Below are 24430 nucleotides of genomic sequence, written 5' to 3'. Positions count from 1 at the left end.
AACATATTATTATGTTGATTTATATTGCACGCTGCTACCATTTGCATGGTCTCCAGATGACCACGTGGCTCTGTAAGAAAGTGGGTGGGGTAGGTTAGAGAGGGGAAAAGGGTAGGATATAAGTTGTGCTCTTCTGTTGGTGGCTGCAGAACCATGAGACACTGGCATCTGTGCATGTTGGCTTTGATTGTCTGTACTGAGGTTATTGTCCTGAGGGGCAACGTCCAGTGTCTGGGTTATTTGCAGGAATTTGTTCTTGTGGCGGATGTGTGGTTTATGTGTTTGTGTGTAGGAAAGCTAGCCCATATGGGGGCATGTGTTGGAGGTATGCAGGAGAGGAGCGAGGTACAGGACCAAAGGACTTCAGCCAGTCGCTTTTATAAGCATTGTGCGTGTCCTTCACTGAAGGCAGGGCTGATTCTGTCATTTTTATTACACCGTTGGCACCTGTTACAGCTCCGATTAACTCATTAACTCTTAGAAGACTGCTTTGGAAAAAAATGTTGGCAGAACCTTCGAGCACAAAGTTTACATGGTAAGGCTTGATAAAGCTAGCTCAGAGATCCCGGGAGTATGTGTTTTTTGGGCAGGGAGGAGCAAGTACTGGGTGAGAAAGGCCATACTTACCAGTGACCAATACTTCAAGAAATCGTCACTTAAATTAATATATATATGACATCCCTTTCAACAGTGGTCTCAAATCTCATCTAATCCAACTGATAACATAAATCGAATGACGTCTGTGCAGGCAGCAGCGCGGAGTGCAACCCTCTCTTAATGCCTGTCTGATAGTTCAAAAGCAATATAAACCCTACTGACCTCTGTTAGAACTGCATTAAGCATAAATGGCACAGATATTCATATCTTTGTTATCTGTGAACATGCAGCACTTTCCAAGAGACCCTCTGGGAAGCACTTTCGGTTGTTTCCCTTATTTTCTGGGCTTTCCCTTTATTGGGTAAGATGGTGATCCAATTAATGTATTGAAGTTAAAAACGGATTTTTACGATTATGGAAGTCTCTTCTCTGTCCAAGTTGTTAATGGATGCACGTGTGCTGGCTGTGAAAGAAAGGGCATCTTAAAGAAATATGTTAGATAAATGCAATATTATTTTAAAATTCTTTGCTAAATTATTTGGCTCGCTTTGGATTGAGCCTCTGACTGCCCCGGATCTTCGTATTCTTTTATTGTCTTTTGCGTCCTTGGTACTTGCCATTCTGTATTTTCCTTCCCTGTATTTATAGAACATTTACATTGTTTTTCAAATGTTTAGTATAAATGATATTGTGTTTTTAATACATTACCTTAATACGTGATGACTCTCAATTGGTGGGATATTTACCTGGCTTGTATGTGTGACTCGATAGACTCGCCACGTTCTGTATAAGTTGTCATTTGTACTCTGCTCGTGATGGCCTGTGTTCATTAAGATTACTTAATACACATTTTGGGGGGTCGGGAGAAGTAAAGGTGCTTATGAAGTATTTCCCCTTTAATTTGAGGACGCCCTCTACAGTTTGTAAAATGAAAATGTCTAGAGATGGAACTGACCAAAAAGTATTTGGTCCAGAGGCGAATGTTAGACGATACAATGCACTGCCAAGAGGTCTATTTTTAAGAACATGTAACCTTTCTTTGATGTTGATAACATAGGTTGCATTTACTTGAATCATGAAGTGCCTGCGTATATATCCCAGCATATTGTCTGAGCCTTTGTTGCAAGAGGTATTGGTTTCATAACCGTAACAACTGATGTTCTGTGAATCGACTCTTGATTGTTGCTAGTTCGAATTGTTCGTTTTGATAAATGGTGCAGTTGTTGCATGGACTGTGGCCATGCTTGGTTAGTCCCGCCTTCTACTTTCCCCCTGCACATAGAAATGTACTTGCAGTTGGGGGAGAGGCTACATATGTGCCACTTTGTGCCCGCATCGCAGGTGTTCTTTGTCTGCTTGCTATTGGCTGGTCTGGGAGGCTTTCAAGAGTGCAGGCTTCTGAACAGCCCCCAGGTTAATGCATTTCCATTGTTGCTGAGCTTGTTAGCGAGCTTAGCTGGTGTTTAAGTTGTGACGAAAGGCTAAGTGCCTGTCTACACTACTACACCCTCCCCAAGCAGAAGTGAGCTTAAGAAAAATATAAATGGACTGTGTTCATTATTCTTCGCTGACTGCACCTTAATTTCCTTTGAACAGGCCGACCATTCCCAGCCTCTGAATCCCCAAATCCTTTCCTCAATAAAATGACATTAAGGTCTTGGGCTCAGAAGTTTTTTGAAGGTTAGAGGTGGTTTGATTCCAGTTTCTAGGAAGATCTAAGAAAGGCCTGCCTCCTGCGGCAGGCTAACGGGGGGCCGCCATTTGCAGTATGTGCGCTGTGCCATGGAGAAGCTGCTGGGGACCCTATTGGAGTGTCAAATGAAATGCTAGTTTTCGTCTAATTTTGCTTTGGTTAGAAGGAGGAGGGTAATTGGAGGACTACAATGAGACCGTTCTAAAAACCTGAAGGGTGGCACACTTAATCTACCAGGCTTGGTGCTGCTGGTGAGTCCAGAAAATAGAAACGTACCTTTTTATTATAACATGCAATAGCAAAGCCAACAATGTTGGCTTTTGTGTCGGAGTGGGTCAGGCATTTGCCAGGCACTGCAATAATGGTAATACGCCATTGCAATCTTTCTCATCCTCGACAAAGGGTCTCTGGTGAAAATCTTTGCTGAACTAGAAATCCTCTATACTGCACAGCTGTCGCATAAGCACATGTATACACCTAGCACAGTAATAGCCACGTGCAATCAATGGAGAATCCTACTATCAATTATGAATTCATTATTCAATGTTCAGAACACTGTGCAGGCCTTCAGCATTCATTAGACATTACTTTGGGCCACACACGTAGGCCACCTTTAAGAAAGCAGTATCAATGTTCTGAGTAGATATAAATAAGCAAGACCTCGTAACAAACAGCACAGGGTTGTATCAGCCAGTTGTATTCCCTAAAAATAGGCAAAACCTCCCAAAAACTACAAATGGGGAGTATTAATACTCCAAACAAAAATAGGAGACGGACTCTTAGAGCCTGTCCCCCCTGCTTGCACCCAGACTGCTCCATGGATAGGGTTGGACCGGTAGTACCAGAGCTAAAGGGGTACAAATGTATCTATTTAATGTGCATGAATAACTTGGTGCAAAGAAATATTTATTGCAACACATTTCTATTTTACTTTGGAAACCTATTTCTACTCGTTCATTTGATGCTACCATTGGGAATAGGACGTTTAACTCCCCGAAAAATCATTTTACTCCGAAAAAAGTAGTAAAAGACTCCCACTTCAAAACCTTATCTGGAGCACTGGTAACAAACATGTCTCCCCTCACCTCACTGGACCCTTCTCTGCAAATGCAGCTGCTGATGAAAAGCCAAAAAGGAAAGCACTGACCAGCAGATGTGCCTTGGCTTAGAGAGCACCCAGAGACGGTAGAGGCCATTAGGCCAACAAACGTTATTGGGGCTCTGAAGCTCTGGGCATTCTGCACATGCCCTTTACTACTTGTTGCAACCACTTGATGAGCAGCCAGCTTTTGTGGAACAAAGGCATTACACTAAAAAGGACCTTTGTGAAAGATTATGCCTTGACATTCACCACTGCACTATACTCACCCCACTGTTCCCAACTGCTAGGGTGGCTCTTTGGTTATATTTGTAAAAATGAAAAGAAATAAGTTCAACATAAAACATTTAACTATATGAAAGGAGCAATAATCCTATCGGGAGCATGGTTGCTACCTCTCTGCAGTTGTCTAGTCCCCAGTGATGAGCTAAACTAGAAGTACATTTACCACAAAATGTTCTCAAAGTGAGCTATTCAAGTTATAGAATATTGTATTTCGTTCCACTTTCTTAACATAATTAAGGGCCAATTGATGGATGAAGCAAGAGAGCAAGAAGTTAATAATGCTTGACCAGAGTGGCTGTGTTGTAAATACTATACATGTGAACTTGTACATGTGATCATTAACTTCTCATCTGTCCTCCTTGTTAGTACTTATGGGCATGCAGTGTCTGCTCCAAAGACTGACTCTACAAGCTACGGTTGGCAACTACACATTGAAGAAAGTATATTGGGGACTATCCATAATCTACCTTCTGTTTCCATTGACTTATTCTCTCAGCCTGCATGGTCAGTCATGTGAGAGGATTCACTGGGTTCGTCCTGTGAGTCCCTTCCACACCATATCTTGGGGTAATCCGGCAGGTTTCCCCCGTGCTTGTTTCTCTCATATAGCGTGACCAGAGGAACGTTAACTCCTGGCAGCACTATAAGATCAAACATTTTTTTTCTTCTTGTAATCGCCAGGCAGCAGAGTTCAAACAGCATTTCTAGATTCCTAGGTTTTGTGGAAAACTTGGCCCAAAGAGGTTTGTGGGTGCGCACCACTAAGGTAGCAGAAACCTGTGTGAATATTAGCAATATAATGGCGTCTGCAGCTGTACCACAACAGTGTCGTATTAATAGGGTTTAAGAATTGAGAGAGTGAGTAAATAAATATGAGAGACACCTTGTGAATGTATAAAGTAAAGTTCCTGTATTTTTAAATCCAGCATTGGACAGAAGTATTATTTGCATACGTTATTGTCCAAGTAAAAAAGAAAAGATCCATCCTTTGACAAACACTCAGTCATACATGTAGAAACTTTTGTCACACTTGGTTGTTTGCACATATACTAAATATACATTTAGAAAAGAAACTTGGTCACACCAACACGTGTTTCAACCTATCTAGGCCGTCTTCAGGGCGTAAAGCTACTGATAATTGGTGCAATAAACATATTCAGTGGACAATCCTAGTTTGCACAGGAAGTCTGGGAAGGGAACAGATACAGCGGGGAGGGGCGGGGAAAAATTGCAGGACAAAAATGTATTTGGGTAAAGGGAAACAAGAGAAAATAGAAAATGAATATTAGTGGAAAGGTAAACTGAATCATATACATTTACATTTCAATCATTAACTGTGATATTAGAAAATTGATATAGCTCTGATTATCCCACTGGAAATCTAGTAGGCGTATTTAGATACAAAGTTAGCTAACAGTTTCCAACGTTTTTATATCTACTATCCAAATATTTATAAGAAAACAAAGGAAATAATTAGCCTGTATCCAGCAAGAACTACGCGAACAAGTTGCCGTAACTATAAGGTCCTAGGGTTCACGCTTAATGTGCCTGTGTCTCAAAAGATTGAATAATGGTATATTACCTTGTGTAAATCCTCCTAGCGTCCTTGAAACATATGCTCTCCTCTGATAAAAATGTATAGGTACACGGGCTGTGTAAAGTAGGTATTTGCTAGGGATCAGTTTTCTAAAGGAACAAGAAAAAGTAAGCCTCAATGATAAGAAGCCTGTGGAGCTATATTCCACTCTAGTACTGGAGATATAGAGTGTTAAAAGTTTTTTACCAAGATAACCCATCACCTCTTGTGTTTAAATTTAACTTTGGGTGTTACCTGAAAGGTCAATATTGCAGTTTCAAGTAATTACGGTTCACCAGCATTCAATATCAAATATTCATGCCGTATTCTGAAAAAGGTAAGGGGTACGCATATGCAAAAATATACGTATTTAGTTCGCTTTACCGATTCAATACATTCACTAATGTTAATAGCGGGCGTATCGTCGTTGAGAGGTTACCGGCTCAATTGTAATACTGCGACTGTTGTCTGGCGCCGTCGGGCAGTCACTGCAGCATCGGCGCGAGCTCGCCGTTGCTATGGTGCCTTGGTGTATGATTCTGGGAACGTGATACGTCACGTGACCCGGAAACAAATTAAAGCCGCATTCATAGGGTTAGATTTGTATACATAAAATGTTTGCTTAAGGCCAAATTAGGGCAATATGTGAATAGGTGATTAGTCAAACATTAAACATACAGTATCTCTGATACCATAGTTGAGACAGTGTTCGTCCTCTACCAATGCGGAGGGCACAGCTGGTCATGTGTTTGATCACATGATCGCAGTTGCTAAGCAACTATATCTAAACAGGAAGCGTTTGCTGGTGTTCGTATTGTATTGTACGGGCATGTTTGCATGAGTTTTTGCCGGATACAGGCAAGACGAATCTATTAATTATTCATTTGGAAGTTGGCCTGAATAATGTCACTCGGCCCCTATTAGATATACACTTAGGTATGGGCAAATTGGATGCAGTGAACAAACCGAGTAAAGCTTGCTTTCTTGTTAGACATATATTTTTTGTTGTCATCCCAAGTACATTTTTGTTTACCATATAGATTATTTGATGTGCAAGCCATTGAGTGATTTGACAGGCATGTTTAACTACATATCTTGCATGAATATTCCAGACATATTTTACTGCATGTTTACTGTGAATGCAATTCACTTGATGTTTGGGACATTAATTAGTGCAGTGTTCCTAAATTAGACATACTTCAGTATCCATACATTTTACAGAAAGACATTTAGCTCATGTTCCTTATTGAGACAGAGTGACAGAAAGAAGTTTGCAAATCATTTTTGCTTCCTGTTGGCGTAGCCTCAACTCTCAGTCACCACTTCTTGGATGTGGTTGGATCTGCTGAAGTCCGACATATCTGATGTCTTTTGCATCGTCCATCTGATGATGTTCTTGCCAATAAGCAGCCAAAGGTAGTCTAATGTCTTGACTATTCAAACTGTTTAGGTGTTCTCGTATACGGAAACTCACTTCTCTTATAGTACTGCCAATATATATTTTTCGACAAACACATTGTATTCCGTGTACAACAAACTTGGATCTACAATTGATAAAGTCCTTAATCTTAATTTCCAAACCTCCATGGCATTTGAATATTTTCGTTGATGATAAAGTATATTTACAAAAATTACACATTCCACATTTATAGAATCCTGCTGGTTGAGTCTTTGATGTTAACCAATGCTCCTGTCCAATTGCCTCTGATTTGAGGAAGGAAGGGCATAGTAAATTTCTGAAAGTGTTAGCTTTAGTAAAGGTAATATTTGGACACTCTGAAATATAATTTGTGAGGTCTGTATCCAACAGTAATATATGCCAGTGCTTCTTCAACATTTGGTAAATTAATTTACTGTCTCATGAATATTTAGTGATGAAGCTTACAAAGTTAGGGTAAACAGTTTCTTCTCCTTTAGGTTTTGTTACTAATAATGTTTGTCTGGTCACTTTTTGAATCGAATCTGTTTGCCTAATCAGGCATCTAGAGTACCCTCTTGCCTGAAATCTTTTGCCAATGGACTTACATTCTTCTTGGAAATTAGCAAGTGGACTACAATTCCGTCTTGACAAACGGAATGGCCTCGTTACGGATCTGGTCAATAGGTTTAGCTGCGGTTCTCTCTGCTCGGCCGGTCAATCAGGCACCGGTTCTGTTCACAGTGGTCTGGTCTGGGTCTCTGGTTCTGCTGGTCTGGATCAAGTGGATTCTAGATACCACACTGCTTTCTGGGTACTGGTTCTGTTCTGGATACACAGGATTCTTAGCAAGCAGCAAATCGCACAGCCCGGCGGTTGAATAGTTTGCAAAAGATTTTAGGCCTGCTGAAGGGAGTTTTGTTCTGGAGTCAGTATGGATCTCTGGAGTTCTGGATTCTGGAGTTCTCTGTCAGCGTGCTGCGCAGGAATTCAGTTGAAGGTTGGAAAATGAATGTCCCTGTCTGGCTTCCAGTGGCTCTTTTTATGTCTTTTGAAAATGGGTGTGGATGCTAACTTTCTATGCCCAACCCACTCATGATTTGATAGGTCAAGGATATCTCTTTGACCTGATTTGAGAAGGGAGCAGTGAGTCATCCTATGTCATCAGGTGTCTTGTTTATGGCTCCAAAGTAAGAACACTCCCCTTTGCTTTTACCTTAGAAAATCATTTTCATAACTAAAGATATTTCCCAAATACACAAGTGGTTGGCATTACATGTACATATCATATATTACTTCGGGTAGGTCTCTGTTTCAACTCTGTTTCTAAGAGCCAGAGTTCAAAAATGGCAACTTATTTTCGTTTTTAGTTGGTTTACCAATATTGGATTTTTACCAAAAATTACACAGATGTACACCGCCTTTCTACACATATTCCAGTAAATTTTCATTTTTCTAGCGTAAACACTGTGTCTGCAATCTCCATAATTCATGGGATTTTGCCTCAGAACATGGAACAGAGTCCTAACACCTCTTAAAATGTGCACAGAAAAATCACAAGAATATTGATATTAACTATATAATGTTGACAAGTCTGTACTATGAATTATCCATCTTTTTAAAATTATGCTCTGGCCCAGAGGGGTGTGGTTTCCCAAAGCACATGGTGGAATTTCTGGTTTGTCCACTTCCTCCAACTCAAGTTGCTCACATAGGCACTGCCCCTCCCAGCTTCTCTCAAGAGGAAGCCATTTACGACCCCCCCTAATTTACCATTTGCCTGAGCCAAGGAAGGCTCATTGTTCTGTTTACCGCCAGTGGTGCTCCTCCCCGGATTCAATCAGGGAGGTGTCATCTCCTTTTGTCGGGGGCAGCAGAATGCAGCCAGGCCTGGGAAGAGTGGCTGAGTGGGTTTCAACTCCTGTCGGGGGTAGTTGCCGGGCAGAATTCACTCTCTTCAAGCCAGGCTTCAGCCAAATGTCACTTTTGTTCCCAGTTTTTCTTCATTAAAATCAAACTTAAAATGTTTACACATGCAGCTAGAATGCTGATTCTAAGTTCAAAACTATGACATTTAACAGTTGCAAACTATGTGACACTCAACAGTAGGTCACTCATTTATTTTAAACATTTAGATTTTAGTGGCTTTCAGTCCAATTTAACTTAAGCTGCTGACATCCACAGCTCAGCCAGTTTTGTTATAAACATTGTTTTGGGCTCTTCATCTTTCCAGATTTTGTATGCACACAAGACTACATTCTGCCAAATGTCTGCTGGTGTTCATTGAGATTTTTGAATATCTTGCAATGTTTAAAATAGGCATTTTTAGCTTGCATTTCAGAGAAACAAAGGTGATTTCAAAGCGCTTTTTGAGCTAACAGGCACTGCTGTTTTTCCTTTGGCACGCATTCCACTCATGGCACTCCTGGCCCATCACGCTTGCACTGGTGGGTGGTAGGTCAGGCGACCATTTTTGTGTGCGCAAAAACTGCGTGGTTTTCCTGGATTCTGGTGCAAATGTGGGCTTTTTCAGCCATCTTGGATTTTCTGAGCCCACAGCCCCAAATGTTGCAGCATAATAACTCGAACATGGGTCAAAACCCCTGACATCATTGAGGCTTACTTTTTCTTGTTCCTTTAGGAAACTGATCACTAGCAAATACCTACTTTACACGGCCCATGTACCTTATACATTTTTATCAGAGGAGAGCATATGTTTCAAGGACGCTAGAAGGATTTACACATAAGGTAATATACCATTATTCAATCTTTTGAGACACGGGCGCATTAAGCATGAACCCTAGGACCTTATAGTTACAGCAACTTGTTCGCGTAGTTCTTGCTGGATACAGGCTAATTATTTTCTTTGTTTTCTTATCAATATTTGGATAGTAGATATAAAAATGTTGGAAACTGTTAGCTAACTTTGTATCTAAATACGCCTACTAGATTTCCAGTGGGATAATCAGAGCTATATCATTTTTTTAATATCACAGTTAATGATTGAAATGTAAATGTATATGATTCAGTTTACCTTCCCACTAATATTAATTTTCTATTTTCTCTTGTTTCCCTTTACCCAAATACATTTTTCTCCTGCAATTTTTCCCCGCCCCTCCTCGCTGTGTCTGTTCCCTTCCCAGACTTCCTGTGCAAACTAGGATTGTCCACTGAATATGTTTATTGCACCAATTATCAGTAGCTTCACGCCCTGAAGACGGCCTAGATAGGTTGTAACACGTGTTGCCGTGACCAAGTTTCTTTTCTAAATGTATATTTAGTATATGTGCAAATAACCAAGTTTGACAAAAGTCTCTACATGTATGACTAATTGTTTGTCAAAGGATGGATCTTTTCTTTTCTATTTGGACAATAATGTATGCAAATAATACTTCTGTCCAATGCTGAATTTAAAAATACAGGAACCTTACTTTATACACTTACAAGGCGTCTCTCATATTTATTTACTCACACTCTCAATTCTTAAGCCCTATTAATTAATACAACACTGTTGTGGTATATGCATGAAGGAGCGCAGTCTGTAAGGTTAGCACTATCCATAGATACAGCATTTCTAGATTGGTTCAGCTCCATCATTTGTGGTAAGCTCTTAACCAGAGGCTGATCTAGGCCTACGTTCAGACCCACAGGTTCAAGGTGGTTCAATAAACAAAGCCTTAAAGGACCTCTGACCATTCCCCAGGTTGGCCTGTTGCCCTTATTCTTCCAGTCCATTTCTTCCTTGGTACGTATTTACATGAGGACAGAGCTTGGCTGTGTCTATGAAGCTCCCACCTCCTTATTAACCTAAAGCTTGGTTGGCCTCCTCTCCAAACATGGGGTAATCTTGTGTTCCAGTATTCTGTACTGCCTCCTGATATCCTCTAGGGTATCTTGGCAAGTGGGGCCTCTCTGCTGTGATTTGGTTAGTTCTGTATGTCTTGGGCTCAAGTATGGGCAATAGGCTGGCTATTCGTCCTTCGTAGGTCACTAAGGTCTCTAATAGGATTTACAATTTGCTATAAGCATGTTCTAGATAATGCTATTTGATGAAAGCATTATATGCACCTTGGCTGGCTTATGATAGCAGAAGTCATTGGTGTGTGACTGTTTCTTTTAAGGTGACTTGTCTCCTCCTGTCTTTACAATTCCATTAGAGTTCAAAATCTATGGTTCTCCATATCCGCTTACTGACGAGTATTTTTAGGATTTCGTTCCTCCAGAAGTATCACTGAAAGATATTGGATCTTTTCACATATAAGGAATACTCTCTGGAAATTGTACTAGAGCTTGCCCACACCCCTTCGATCCAGTATAGAAGATGCAGTTTCCTTCATTAGAAATCTGACTGACTGACCAAAAGGAGGACCACCATGCCAGTAATAATGGACCCAAGTCTAGTCCTAACCCTGATGCCTATTTAACTATATAGGGTTGTTTTCTTTTAGGCACGATCACTAACGTACGCCTGAAAATTGACTTAAGTTTCCACCTCAATGAGGTGGGTGCATGTTCTGGATCCTCTCAGAAGTGGCCTATTGGACACTGTTAGCGAATGCATATAATTCTACTTCAGTGCACTTCCGGGTTATTTCTGTTTTGGGAAGCGTCTCACTGTTCACCTCTTTGAATCATTTGTGGCCTCCTGAAGACTTCATTTGGGTTTTTACTCCGTTTTCAATTCTCCTGCTCTCCTTTGTTTGTATTGAGTCAATACGCTACATTGGTATGCTAGGTGCTTCAGAGTAGGTTCCCAATGTTTGCTTTGTTCGGTTTTTGGGGGTCCGCGCAAACCTCTCCACATAATTCTATACCCGGAGAACCTGGATTTTTCAGTCTCCTTTGGGTGGTATTCTGCCCTGCCATATGGTTTACCAATTCTCATTTTACAAATTCTGGTAAGGTCCTGCCAAGGGGGGGTTTAATGATCTGATCTTACCTGTGTTACGGCTTAGAATATCCTCACTTAAGTAAAGACTGTGACAAGGTAGACAGATAAGGAGATAATGCCCCAACTGCTCCCTTCTAGCTCGGACCCTTTTACGTGGCTGTGTACAGGGGTTGGGCCCGTAAGATTGGAAGGTTACAAGGCCAGGTCATAAGGAATAAATAGACTTTGGTTAGGTCTCTATAGTCTTTCTTCTATGTGTAGTTGGCAGTCTGTCTCGGGAGCTGACGCCTCACATAATTAAGGCTTTTCACGAGGAAGAGCTGGACTTGAGTGATGAAGATTACTGGTAAGTAATCTGGGCATTAATCCATTCACTTGCAGCTTGTAGGGAAACATTTTTTTTCTATTCAAGACGGTGAGCGTTTGTACTCCTCGCTCATTTTCAAGCTGTGAACTAAGTGTGAGTGATGCACACTTTTCTGTGATGCAGCAATATGTGGGAAATGCTGGCGTAGGAGTAAAGTGCAAAACAGCTGTCAAGTCGTAGTGCAGCTGAGGATAAGTGATATTTTTTTGTTGTATTTTCATCATATATAAATATACATATCAGTACTAATATACACACTTCTGGAACATGTGTCTTAATTCTTCCTCTGAAGTTTTGATTATCGTATTATACAATGTTTGGACTGTGGTACAGCGTTTGTTTGAGTCCTGTATTGGAAAATGATATGTAAACAAATGGCGAATGGGTGATAATTTTTGGAATAATTTATTCTAACTAGAATGAAGTGATTAATTGAAAAACAACCAAATGTCTTAACATGAAAATCATAGGAATTTTCAGCTTATATTATTAATTAGAAGTCTTGTATATTAGTACTGATATGTATATTTATATATGATTAATTTTATCGTGTGATATTTGCAAAATAGTTTCTCTGAAAAATCCCATATCATAGTTCACCTATATTTAATAATTGAGCAAATTATACAAACTATTAACAATTGCAATGCTGTGCTTTGAAAATAGAAATCCAAATATGTCCTTGTTTTCTTTTTGACCGTTACAGATATCCAGAAAGAAGATAGCTTAAAATCCCAGAAGAAAGTCATTCAGCTGTATGACACACCGTACGAACCAGAAAGCAATGGTGTGGATTCGGACTCTGAAAGTGTGGTCAGTCAGCGTTTGCGAGAAAGCAGGTTGCCACAGGACGACGAAAGGCCAGCTGATGAATATGACCAACCGTGGGAGTGGAACAAAGCTCTTCCCGCACTTGCAGGTACCGTCTTACTCCCTGTGTTGATTTCTGCCAGGTCCTTTGCACCTTTCAAAAACTATAGTAATCAAACAAATGTTTAATACAGTGGTTTAACGGAAGGAATGAGGAGATTGGGGGGGCTGCTGCCCCGCATTGGTAGCAGCGAGGAAATGAGCGCACCAAGGGAATAAGTTCCCCCACATCGCCGAAATTGGGCCCATGGAACAGGGCGTTGGTGAAAATAGCTTGTGGGGAAACATCATTGAACAGGTTTAACCCCTTAAGTACTAAGTGCAGTTATGTTTGTTTGTCCTGAATTCCTATAAAGAATCGTTGTAGGATCCACCCACTTCTGCAGTTAATGTGTGGGCTCAGTGAATGATGGAAGGGATAACAGGGGGCGGGGGGTGAATTCAGGGTTCCATTCGCAACTCTGTATATAGTTACACTTGTTTGTTCTTGCATATGTCTGTTCACAAACTGAAAGGATGCAGGAAAGAGTATTTGACTGCCCTTTTATCTAATATCCAGAAAGCTAGGGACCAATTTGACAACTAGACATGGCTACTATGTTTTGTAATGGGAGAATTGCCTATCATTTCGTTGCTGGGCTTCACTTGTGGGTGGGACCAGACTGATAGATTTCTCATCTGTGAAGAGTGCAGTGAGCATCCTGAATGGGTGATGGGGATTGTCCTCCTAATAACTTTGATTTGAGTAAATTCATGTTTCGACTACTTCGGCTGTATGCAAGTAAGTGTGTCTGTGTGTGAACATGCGTGTCTGTGCGCACTTGTGTCGCCCGTCTGCCTCCATGGTAGAGAATGTGAAAGATCCATGAGGAGAGTCTTCAAATCTGGAACTGGTAAATAATGGCAATACCAATGTTTTCTGACCAAATATTTTTCTATTTTTCACCATTATTTAAGAGTACTGTTTTTTAAATATTTTGAATAACATTCTCTCAGCATAGTGATTAACTTTAGTATGCCAGGGGATGTCTAATTCTTAACATCAGTGTCCAGGGTCAGTTGGGGGTACTCTGGCGTGGTCACTGCATGAAACGCTATGGTAGTATGTACAAATCCAGTGACCACATTTTCACTCCATTCCCACACTGCAGGAAATGAGCAGCATGTGGTTGACTGCAAAGAGATTCTCACCTCCACAGTTTTAACACAACAACGTAAAGGTAAACGCTAGGTCGGTTTGCCAATGGTGTTTCCACTGAACTCCCTCCTGTTCCCTTCGCACTGATAATTCTGTGTTAAACTCTCTTGAATAGCAAAGCCCTGGGTATGTCCCTGTTTACCAGAATTACTGAAGGCAAGCGTAGTAGAACAGAGCACGTACTGAGCACTCATTCAATTAAGGAAAAACACGGACTAAGTGCACTGGGTCCAACCACTCGAGAGTGCGCTATGACCACTTTGTGTCAATGAAACAGCAAGCTGTGTAGCCAATTCTATGAGGTCTGCCCATAAAGACCTCAAAAAGTGAAACAAGAGGAACAATTGGTACTGGTGATTCATGCTTTGCCTCGGTAATAGTTATTTATCAGAGTTAATGTTAAAGTGACTGAAAAGTTTTGACAGATCTTCATCTGTTAATGGTTTACTCTCAAAGGATCATCTGACACGTGTTTCGACCTAAGTCAACATCAAGACTGATACAGTAACCATAAATCATGATCAATGTTGTCAACCTATAGAGTGAAAAGGTAAATCGAAGAAAATGCACAATCAACACAAAGCAAAAGTAAAGCAAAAAGGTTGCATACCCAAAATCATGTCACATATGAAGGGGTATGCAGAAGCGGTAAAACCAGACAAGAGCAATAAATCATATTGGTGTCAAATTACGTTCTGGGAGTGGGTATGTATTGCACCATTGTATCATGGCCATTATAGCAATTCCCTCTGTGAAGTGGAGTAGATATAGGTAATTTAGGATTCACGTGTGGCATATGTTAAGTATCGAAATGTAGGTATTAACGTCTGTTTTCATAGGAATAACCTTGTGACTTCACTAGTGATGGAAGGATCCATATGTATGCCTATTGACCGCTCACCATGTTGTGACCTTTAGCCCAAGATAGTGCAAATGTGTGAATTGAATAACCAAACTCATCCTTTATCTTGGATACTAATTATGTATGCCCTAAGCACATAAAGAAATAAACATATGCATGTGTGATTCTCTTGTACTGTAAAGCCCGTAATGGGCTGGACATTACCTGTTAATTGTCTGTTTTACCAGATTATGGCACTCTGGTTAAATCGATGGGAATCTCTGAAATTATCTGTGCAACTTCCTTGCAGTGTAGGGTTCAATCCCAAAAAACGGCAACTCTCTTGTCAATGGTACCTAAAAGTGTGTGAGAAATACCATGAATGTTTATTTTAACTGGACCCGATCCTTAAACACAGAAAATGTATTGCCAGTGGATTAAACGGGCCTAAATTGCAGCATTATCTTTTACCTTCAAAATATTTCATGTGCTCCAAAATCAGCGGGTTGGAATTCCGGGTGCTGCGGGCATTGGAATACCACGCCGCTGCCATATTTAATTATGTTTACATGCGCCTGAGCGTGTGACGTCATGCGCGTGACATCAAACGCGCCACGCACATGACACCACATGCATATTGTCCACGGCTACATTTCCACGTGCTCTCCTAATGTATTATTAGTTGATATTTATAAAGGAGACGGAAGAGTCCTGTGGTTATGCATCAAGCATTGTTAATGCATGATGAGCCCTAAATGGTATTCTTTATTGGCCAATAAGGAAATACCATTATGTATATCTCCTTGATACGTGTGTCTATAGCACAAACCTTCATATACCCAATTAGGTGTAGCAAAACGTCCCAATCCATGTCTATTAGGTTCAAATTGAATTGTATAATGGATGGTAGTGGATAGGATTGGGAGCCCATTCGCAAAATGTGCTATGGACATAAAATCTATGAAAACTATGGCCATGAAAACAAAGGGTGATGTATCCATCCCTCCCACTAAGCCCACATTCCTCGCACAAATAGATATGCTGAAAGGTGTGAGATATTAAACACCTTGACCGGGTAAGCCTATATGAACATCCCAAAATTAAACCCTGCATCTCGCATTAGGCAATCTTGGTATATGTGATCATCCTTAAAAGGACATAAAAACACATTAAACAGATCTGTTTACACAGATGCCTGACTACGTGGAAGTTCATCATACCATACATGACTGTCAATTGAGGATTATAAAAAAACATTAATTTCATGGTGTGTTCAGACCTTCTTTTGTACAACGTAAATAATATATGCATTTAGATTCCATTTGCCTCAATTTGATTTTAGGTCCACTCCTCTTTCCCCTTTTCGTTTTCATCAGACCATCGAATTGTAGATCGGTCTTGTCTGCAAATTGGTGGTTTTCTTGCCAATGTACAGCAAGTGGGACCCTCTGATCCTGGCTATTTAGGCTAGCCAAATGTTCTCCAATTCTAACACTTAGCTGTCTAATCATGCTACCCACATAGTTTACTGCAAACACAAATCTGAGCATAAACGACAAAGGTAGACCGGCAATTTAAAAAATCCCTAATCGTCACTTTTGTCCCATTCAGGTTAGTGTATTCTACACTATCCACATGTGCATATCTGCACAAGTTGCATGTGCCGCATTTATAAAATCCTTGGCAGTTTTTAACCAATCGCTACCCTTGGGTTGCCTCATGCGACCTCTATCCAAAAAAGACGGGCTCAATTTGTTCTTAATGGTTTGTGCTTTGGTGAACACAAACTTGGGTTTATCTGCCAAAAACGGTTGTAAATCTTTGTCCAAAAGTAAAAGTTTCCAGTGTTTATAGACTGATTTATATAGGAGGTGTGCATCTCGGTAAATGTGGTAGTTATGTCTATGCTCCTTGTTGGTTGTATTTTTTTGGCAACAGGATGTAACGTTGTTGCTCTGTCAACTGTTTTGTATTTTAGAGATGTTTTTTCAATGATATCCTTATCGTATCCTCTCAAACGAAACTTTTTGATAGATCACATTCAGTGGTAAAGTCGGCCTCATTGCTACAGTTGCGCCGTGCTCTAAAAAATTCCCCACCTGGTATTTTGTTGATTATGGATTTACGATGGCAACTTCGAGCATGTAACGTGGAATTCACCTGGGTAGGTTCCGAAAGGTCCTGGGCTCAATCTTGCCATCTACTATGGCAATGTGGAGATGAAGGAAATCTATACCTGTTACATCACAATGGCCTGTCAGGGTAATCCCAAAAGTATTGTCATTGGTGTAGGAAATGAGTCTATCAAAGTGTTCCGAAGACCCATACCATGTGATGAAAATATCATCTATATATCGCTTGCATGTAATCATGTTCTCAGATAAACCACTGTTACTGAGAGCATGAGTCTCCTCAAAATGAGCCATGAATAAATTAGCAAGAGATGGCACATACTTGGTCCCATACGCACCCCTTTCGTCTGTACATAATGTTCCATCAAACACAAAGACATTGTTAACGAGTAAATCTCAAGAACATTTTCACATCTATGCCTTTTTTTGTAATTAGTTTAATTTGTTCATGCTTTCTTTTCTACTTCTTGTATTCTGCAGTGGTACTTTTAAGTTGAAGCTGCTAGATTTGATTTTAAAAAAATGATATGATGAGCAGAACAGCAGCTCCAGGTGGGCTCGCGCAGATCTACGTGATCCGACTGCGGCTGATTTTGCCACGGCCAGAAAGTTTGCATGAGAAAGTTGTGAACTACCAAAAGTTTGCACCTTTCTCATGCGAACACACGTACATACCCACACTCACACCCTCAACACACCCATGACACAGCCCCCACCCACACACTCAACACACCCACCCCTACACCCCCAACATAAACAAACCCGACTTACCTTCTTCTTCACGCTGGGTCCCTGCGGCGCCAGTTCCCTTTCACTTCCGTGATGGGGAACCGGTGCCGCAGGGTCCTTTTGTAAAGTATAGTGAGTGGAGCGATGCGGGGGACACCCCTGCAGCCCCCGTTTTTCTTTTTTTACAATGCTACCACCAACGGATCGAACTTTAGGTGTTCGAACCTTTGGTGGTAGTATTTTTAGATCGAATGGTTCATGCAGATTTGGTAAAGTACAAACCCGGCTCGCGCAATGAGTGTACATTAAACCTGGAGCACCTATGCTTGTTATATGCGCTGTTTGTATATGGTTGTTTCTGTAAGGTAGCAGCACGAATTTCCTATTGATGGGTGGTTGGCACAGCTCTTCAGGGGAGGAAGGACAGCTCAGGGGCAATGCGTTTGTCTTGGAAGCAAGACAACACAGCGCAACACGGGTTCGATTCCCGATCCTGTGCTTAGAAACCACTTGTTTGTATTAAAAATAACAATTACTATTATAATTAACAAAGGGGGGTCTGGGAAACTCTCTACCAGCACGAACACAGCCCAATGACCTGTTCTTGGGTGAATAACCCCTCGGAGAGACTCTACCAAGTCTTTAGCTCACTGTCCCTTTCACAGAGAAGAAATTTCCCCGCATATCAGCCTTTGTCCTGCCCAGGGGCAGTCCAGCGCCGAAATGCTAGGCAATTCTCCTCTGAACAAGAGTACCATCAGTAACCCCATACACGTGTTTCAGCCTTGTTGGGCATCATCAGTGAGGTGAAACTGTTGCCTCTCTAAGAACAGTGAGCAAGGGGTCCACGTCTGGTTCGCCCTGTTAACTTGGGGGGAAACCCAAAGTTAATTACGCAAAACAAAGGGGAGGGAGGGGTCTGGGAATCTCTCTACCAGCACGAACACAGCCCAATAGAGGTACAGCTTCACCTCACTGATGATGCCCAACAAGGCTGAAACATGTGTATGGGGTTGCTGTGGCACTCTTGTTCAGAGGAGAATTGCCTAGCATTTCGGTGCTGGACTGCCCCTGGGCAGGACAAAGACTGATCTGCGGGGAAATTTTCTTCTCTGTGAAAAGAACAGTGAGCTAAAGACTTGGTTGAGACTCTCCCAGGGGCCATCCACCCAAGAACAAGTCAATGGGCTGTGTTCGTGCTTGTAGAGAGTTTCCCAGACCCCCCCCCTCTGTTTTACTATTATAATTAACCCATTCCCAGCCACTCTTGTAGGGGTTAGGTATTCATACTACTCACTCATTCACTGTACAATATCGGGACACTTTTGTTTCCCACTCCACCCTTTTTGACCACTACCTTATCTAGATGTCACTCCAGCTTTTTGTTGCTATCAATTAGTGTTGTGTATCCTCTTGCCTCCACTCCTGGTGTCTCTTGCTGTGACATCTGTTCCCCTTGTGATGCTTGATTCCCGCTAGCATGCCTTCTGCCTTGGCCTCCCTCTTTATCAGGTTCTGATGGTACTTCCCTAGTAATGTGGAAACGATCCCCCTTTTATGATCTGCCATATTTTCAGTTGCAGCGTTTGGACGTCCATCCCTCAGTGTGGGACTCTCCTGTCGCCTCCTTTTTACTGGCAGGATCCTCATTCTGTCAATCTTATTTACTGATGAAATGTGGGGTGCTTATCACATAAAAAGCATCCTCAGGGTACTCTACTCTATTCCTGTGGTTTCTCCAAGGTATCTCCACATGGCTCTTTTCTCTGGCTCAATTATTCCCTCCGCCACCAGAGCTGCATTTTGCGCTCGGCCACCCATCAGGGGCCTGGTCAGCACCACGCACAAGTTCATTTGAAGTGGAAAACAAAAGTCTTGTTTTTTGATATTCTTGTACACTCCGGGACACACGTTGAGAAACAATGGACCAAAAAATAAGCTTTGCTCTGGGCACATAATAGCATGTTGGCATTATTTAGGGTAGTTAAAGCACACTCTGGGGAAGATTGTGGACGTAATGCCAACTTGCCCTGCTCATTGTTAATTGCTTTTACTCCTGCGCCGTGTTCCTGAATAACGTGTGCCTGTTGCACACGTTCCCCTCGGCACCACGAGGGGAAATGTGTGCTGGATTTGGTGTAACCACAAGGTTTGCTTTATGCTGGTGTAGTGTTTTGCACTACTGTTCCACCTGTAGCTGCTTGCAAGAGTACAACATCCATATACCACAACGTGTCTTCCATCTCTAGAAGTCGGCAGGCGTATTTGAGTTGAAGTGTTTTTACGTTAGACAGTTTGGATCCCATTTTGCTCTGTAATGTAAACTGCCTGGAGGGGACTGCTTTGTTTGCACGTACACCTGTTTTGCACTCCGTGATGCAAATAGAATAAACACTGCTTTCCATGTGTGCATGGCGCAGGCAGCGTTAACAATAATTTGTAAGGGAATCTGCCTGCCTTTTGCTGGAACATGAACATTTTATGCTGGCAGACGGTGCTCCACCTGCAAAAAGATTGAAAATCCTGAACGCCTTCCATCAGAGCGTGAATGGAGATGTCAAAACAGGTTAACGCTGTTCAAATGAGTACATTTGAATCTTGAATTAAAAAAAACCACACCACGTGTCACTGTAATGACTGATTAACAGTGTACGACAGTTCTTTTTTTCTGAAGCAAGAACACACGTTTGTACATAATGTCTTTTCTTCGTTTGCCATGCATGGTGGTTGATAGCTTGCACCCTTGCTGTGAGTCCGCAGAGCAGGATGAAATGCGCACTTGGTACTGGACGTATGCCCTCACCCACCGCACGTTCAGCCGCAGTGACAACGCTCAGACAGGATTGATTCATGCAGCGAACCCGCGAGAGTACTAGTGGCATTTTGCAGAAACCACAAATAAGCCTTCTTTGTTGACAACTCCGAGTTTCGGGTCAAGGGAGTGCGCGCGACACGAGACGCGTTGAAATGTGCAGGTTGTTTTGTATTCTGGAATGTGAAGCAGGTTGTTTTGCCAAACACCTGTTTGAATGCCCCATGGTGCCAGAAAAGGTCAGGAACGTGTGTTTGATGAAGTGCCAGTGAACCCTGAGGGATGTCATTTTCTGTTGCACAGCTGCTAAAGTGAAACCGTGTCACCAACTAAATGAGAGCGGAAGTGTAACGTGTTTAATCACCCGTTCACCGCACTGCCTCTCCATTCAGTCGGGAGCGGGTGGCTCACGCCCTTTCTCCATGGAGGCATCTGTTTGCTTGCAGTGATGAATAGCAGGGTCGGCACATTCTATCACGGGAAAGGCAGGGGAGCTTTGGGACGCGTTCATGTCTCCGAAGAGAGCCTGGAATGTGCAGCTGAGCAATCAGAGTTGTCATTGCGATTGCTCATGGGGTCCCCATACAATGAGGAGCAGCGTTTGTGTTTTCAACATTGACATGAAATAGTAGGACACTGGTTTTGGAGATGTATTCTAGTGTTTACTTGCCGAGTGTGACCTAGGTATTCAAACTTCTTATAACTAGTGCAATAATTGCATGAATTGGCAGAAAGTGTCACCTACGGATGGATGGATGGATGGATGGATGGATCTGCGTCCCCAACGACTACACAAACTGTACGAAGTTATTTTACGAGAGATGGATTGCATGCAAATATCAAGGCAAAGGCTATCGTTTTCCAGCTGCCACCAACATTCACTGATGCCAACGTCAACTAGCGATGCCATAATCCCCTCCATCGGTCGCACCATGACTGTTTCTCCCAAAGGTCCAATGTACAGTGAGCATGTGTGTTGCTCTTTCTGATCGCCAAACAAATTGAGTGAACAAATAAATGTCTAACATATGAAATCTATGGTGCGATCAGTAAGGCCATTGCATGCTGGCAGTTCACATCTGCTGCAAGTCCACTTAGCATTGCGTCAGCTCGCCTTTTGTGTAGTTCTCGGCCAAGGTAATGAGGATGCCCAGATGTTTGATAAGCAGTTTCCCCAGCCAAATGCACGCCCTCTTCACTTATCGCTGCTACTTATGGTTGCTTCCATGTGTTGGCCTTCGTGTGTAGTGTCCAGCTAGACACAGGTTCATTCTACCTGGGGATTTAGGAATTCTCATGCTGTACCGTGCCTATGAGGCTGAAGAGTAATAATCAGCGCCTAGATGCCCATGGGTTATGAGCACGTTACAAATGTATAAATAAATAAGTTTGCCCATCCATCTATTCGCAAGAAAGCCGATTCCGACACCTAATGGACTGTTACCTGACCGTGCACATCTTTTGGGGGCATGGTGTATATTTACGTGACATTGTCAAGACTGAACCGTGCATGCAAGTCATATTGATTGCTTGTTCCATCCTAAAGGCATCATCGCGGCTCACGCAGTTTTGTTCAGCTGTAGCAAACCATTCAGCGCTTGTTTGCATAGCCTCAGAATGAAACCCAGGACGGAGAACAGACTTGCGAAGCAATCTAAGGGGGAGTGAACCCAAAGAGGAACGCTTGATTTGACGGTTGCTGGAAATGTAAAAAAGAAACGGAAAGCAAATACGTTTTATACAGATGACATGAAACATGTACAGATCATATAATGAACCGACCTGATCATATATACATCGAAAACGTAACATTGACTAAAAACAGTACGAGTTTAGCTTGTTTTCCGTCATCCAGTTGGAAGCCTACAATTATCAGCATGAAAAGTAATTCGAGCCTAAAAAATCTAATTTGATTTTTAAACTTTCCCTCAAAAGTGAAATAAATGCACAGAAAGAAGATGTATACATTTAAACAGTAATGCATTCCCTATTTTAAAATGTGTGTATACATCATTGTGTAATCGCAGTATATTTCTACATGCATTTCTGAAGATAGCCCTTCGTGGAATCGCACGATCGTGCAGTGTGACGTTTCATTGGAAAACGTACACACATGTTGGTTTATGAAACGACGGGCTTTGCTTTCACAAGTGCGCAGTTAGCTTTGTAATCCCTTTCCGTAGTGCAAACTAAGTTCAGTTCTATGCTTAGCAACCTTTCTCGCATTTATTTTCACAATGGAGTGTTATGATCTGAATTTTTCATCATCCTCATAGATGGCCATAAAACTGAAAATATACATCACAGGTTACAAAATAACGACATTAATAACTCCCAGTACCCACATTAACATTTTAAAAAACTTTAGTAGTACAATAACTAAAAGGAGTTCAAATGTAATTAAGACCCAGCTAATAAATAATTAAAAAGGTGGGGGGGGGGGGTTTAATCTATGCACTGCAGCTCTCGGGACATGAAGACTCAAGTGTTAAGTGCATGAAGACTTCTTTGATAACCATATTTTAGTAAATCTTTCAACGAAGATGTCTGTAAGACTAGGGCGCAAGAGAGCTCGATAGTGCGTACCAGTTATACATCCTAACTTACAAGGTATGTGGCTCACAAATAGCTTAGCGGTTTCATAATTCGAATTGCCTTAGAACATTGGACCCCTAAACAGAATTAATTTAGGACTAGGATAAAAAGGACTTCTAAGGGACTTGCATGTCTAGTCTCCCAATTATGGAACATTGCTTTGACTTCTAATCTACCAACCCCTATAACAAAATTTGGCAATGGCAAATATATTCTGTAAAATGACCAGTAAAAAGACAATTTCTGGTTAATTTTTAAGGTTTTAAATGCTCTAAATAAATTAAAACTTGCCATCCTCTATGCTCTTGCTTGCACATAACGTGAGAAGGTCCATCCTCCGCACACTGGTTCTTCTTCAGTGTAGATAGCGGACCTTGATTTATAATATCTTAACTTCAGGCCAGACAGCCTTGCCACGCAGCTCCATGAGCCTTCTATTCTGGTGCGACTCAGCTCTCCATTCTCCCTTCATGGTTTCTGGCTTATGATACCAATGTCCAGTTTCTGTACAATGGCGCCTCCGCCTACATTCTATTTACTGCTCATAGCTAGCCTCTATGATGACTTGATCTACTTTGCGTTTCGCCGTCTGTACATTTATTGATCTTCTGTTTCCTGCAGCACTTTATTAACGTGTAATCTTCTTTTCCACGTTGATATTTCATTTGATTCCATGCATTGTCATTTGTCCTTTAGGATCCACATTGTCTTAATTATCTGGAGACGTCGTGCACACTTTCTTATGACTTAATCAGTTCATTCACTTGGCTCTTTTTAATATTCCTTCAGGGAGTTCCTCCTTCAGGTTGTCGTCACTTCAGCGGTACATTAGATAGTGTTGTCTCAATGGGTATCTTCCAAATACTCGCTGCAGTATTGGTACGATAACTGGTGTAGGTCAAGGCACGGTCTCATGTCTCCAATACAGGGGAGGTCCTGCAAATGTATACAGCTGCTCCTCTACACTTGTGTTTCCCATCTGTACGGATCCCTTCTGGTGTATTAGAGATGTGGGGCTGAATGATGGTTTAGAAACAGATATTCATCCCTGGAACACAGGTGCCCTGGAAGTTGATTCGTCAGATGGGGCCCCTGCATCATTCAATGCTTCCCAGAGTGTAACTGTGGGTACCCATCAAACGTTGTCTTAAGATCTATAAAAGCCACGTGTAAAAATATCTTCCTTAGCAGGGCATATTTCTTTCGACCAGCACAGAGAGCCTAAATGCCTGGTCGATTGTACTTTGACCTATTTGGAACCATGCCTGCAGGTAGCTCAAAACCTGCAACTGTTACCCAATCTATCAAGCAGGACAGCGCTGCCTTAG

The 24430-nt window shown here is 41.7% G+C and overlaps 1 protein-coding gene across 1 annotated transcript in view; it reads left to right on the top strand.

Moving 5' to 3' along the window:
- The window catches only part of SHB (SH2 domain containing adaptor protein B), a 608722-nt gene that overhangs the window by 354550 nt on the left and 229742 nt on the right, over positions 1-24430 (top strand). Inside the window, exon 3 of the mRNA XM_069630369.1 lies at positions 12632-12844. Within this exon, the coding sequence (XP_069486470.1) occupies positions 12632-12844 (213 nt within the window). The remainder of the gene's footprint in view (positions 1-12631; positions 12845-24430) is intronic.

The sequence above is a fragment of the Ambystoma mexicanum genome, chromosome 6q (assembly GCF_040938575.1).
Source record: "Ambystoma mexicanum isolate Mex_15411 chromosome 6q, UKY_AmexF1_1, whole genome shotgun sequence".
In the NCBI taxonomy this organism is placed as follows: Eukaryota; Metazoa; Chordata; class Amphibia; order Caudata; family Ambystomatidae; genus Ambystoma; species Ambystoma mexicanum.
The sequence above is the reverse complement of the archived record's forward strand: the minus strand, read 5'-3'. Positions and strand labels throughout refer to the sequence as shown.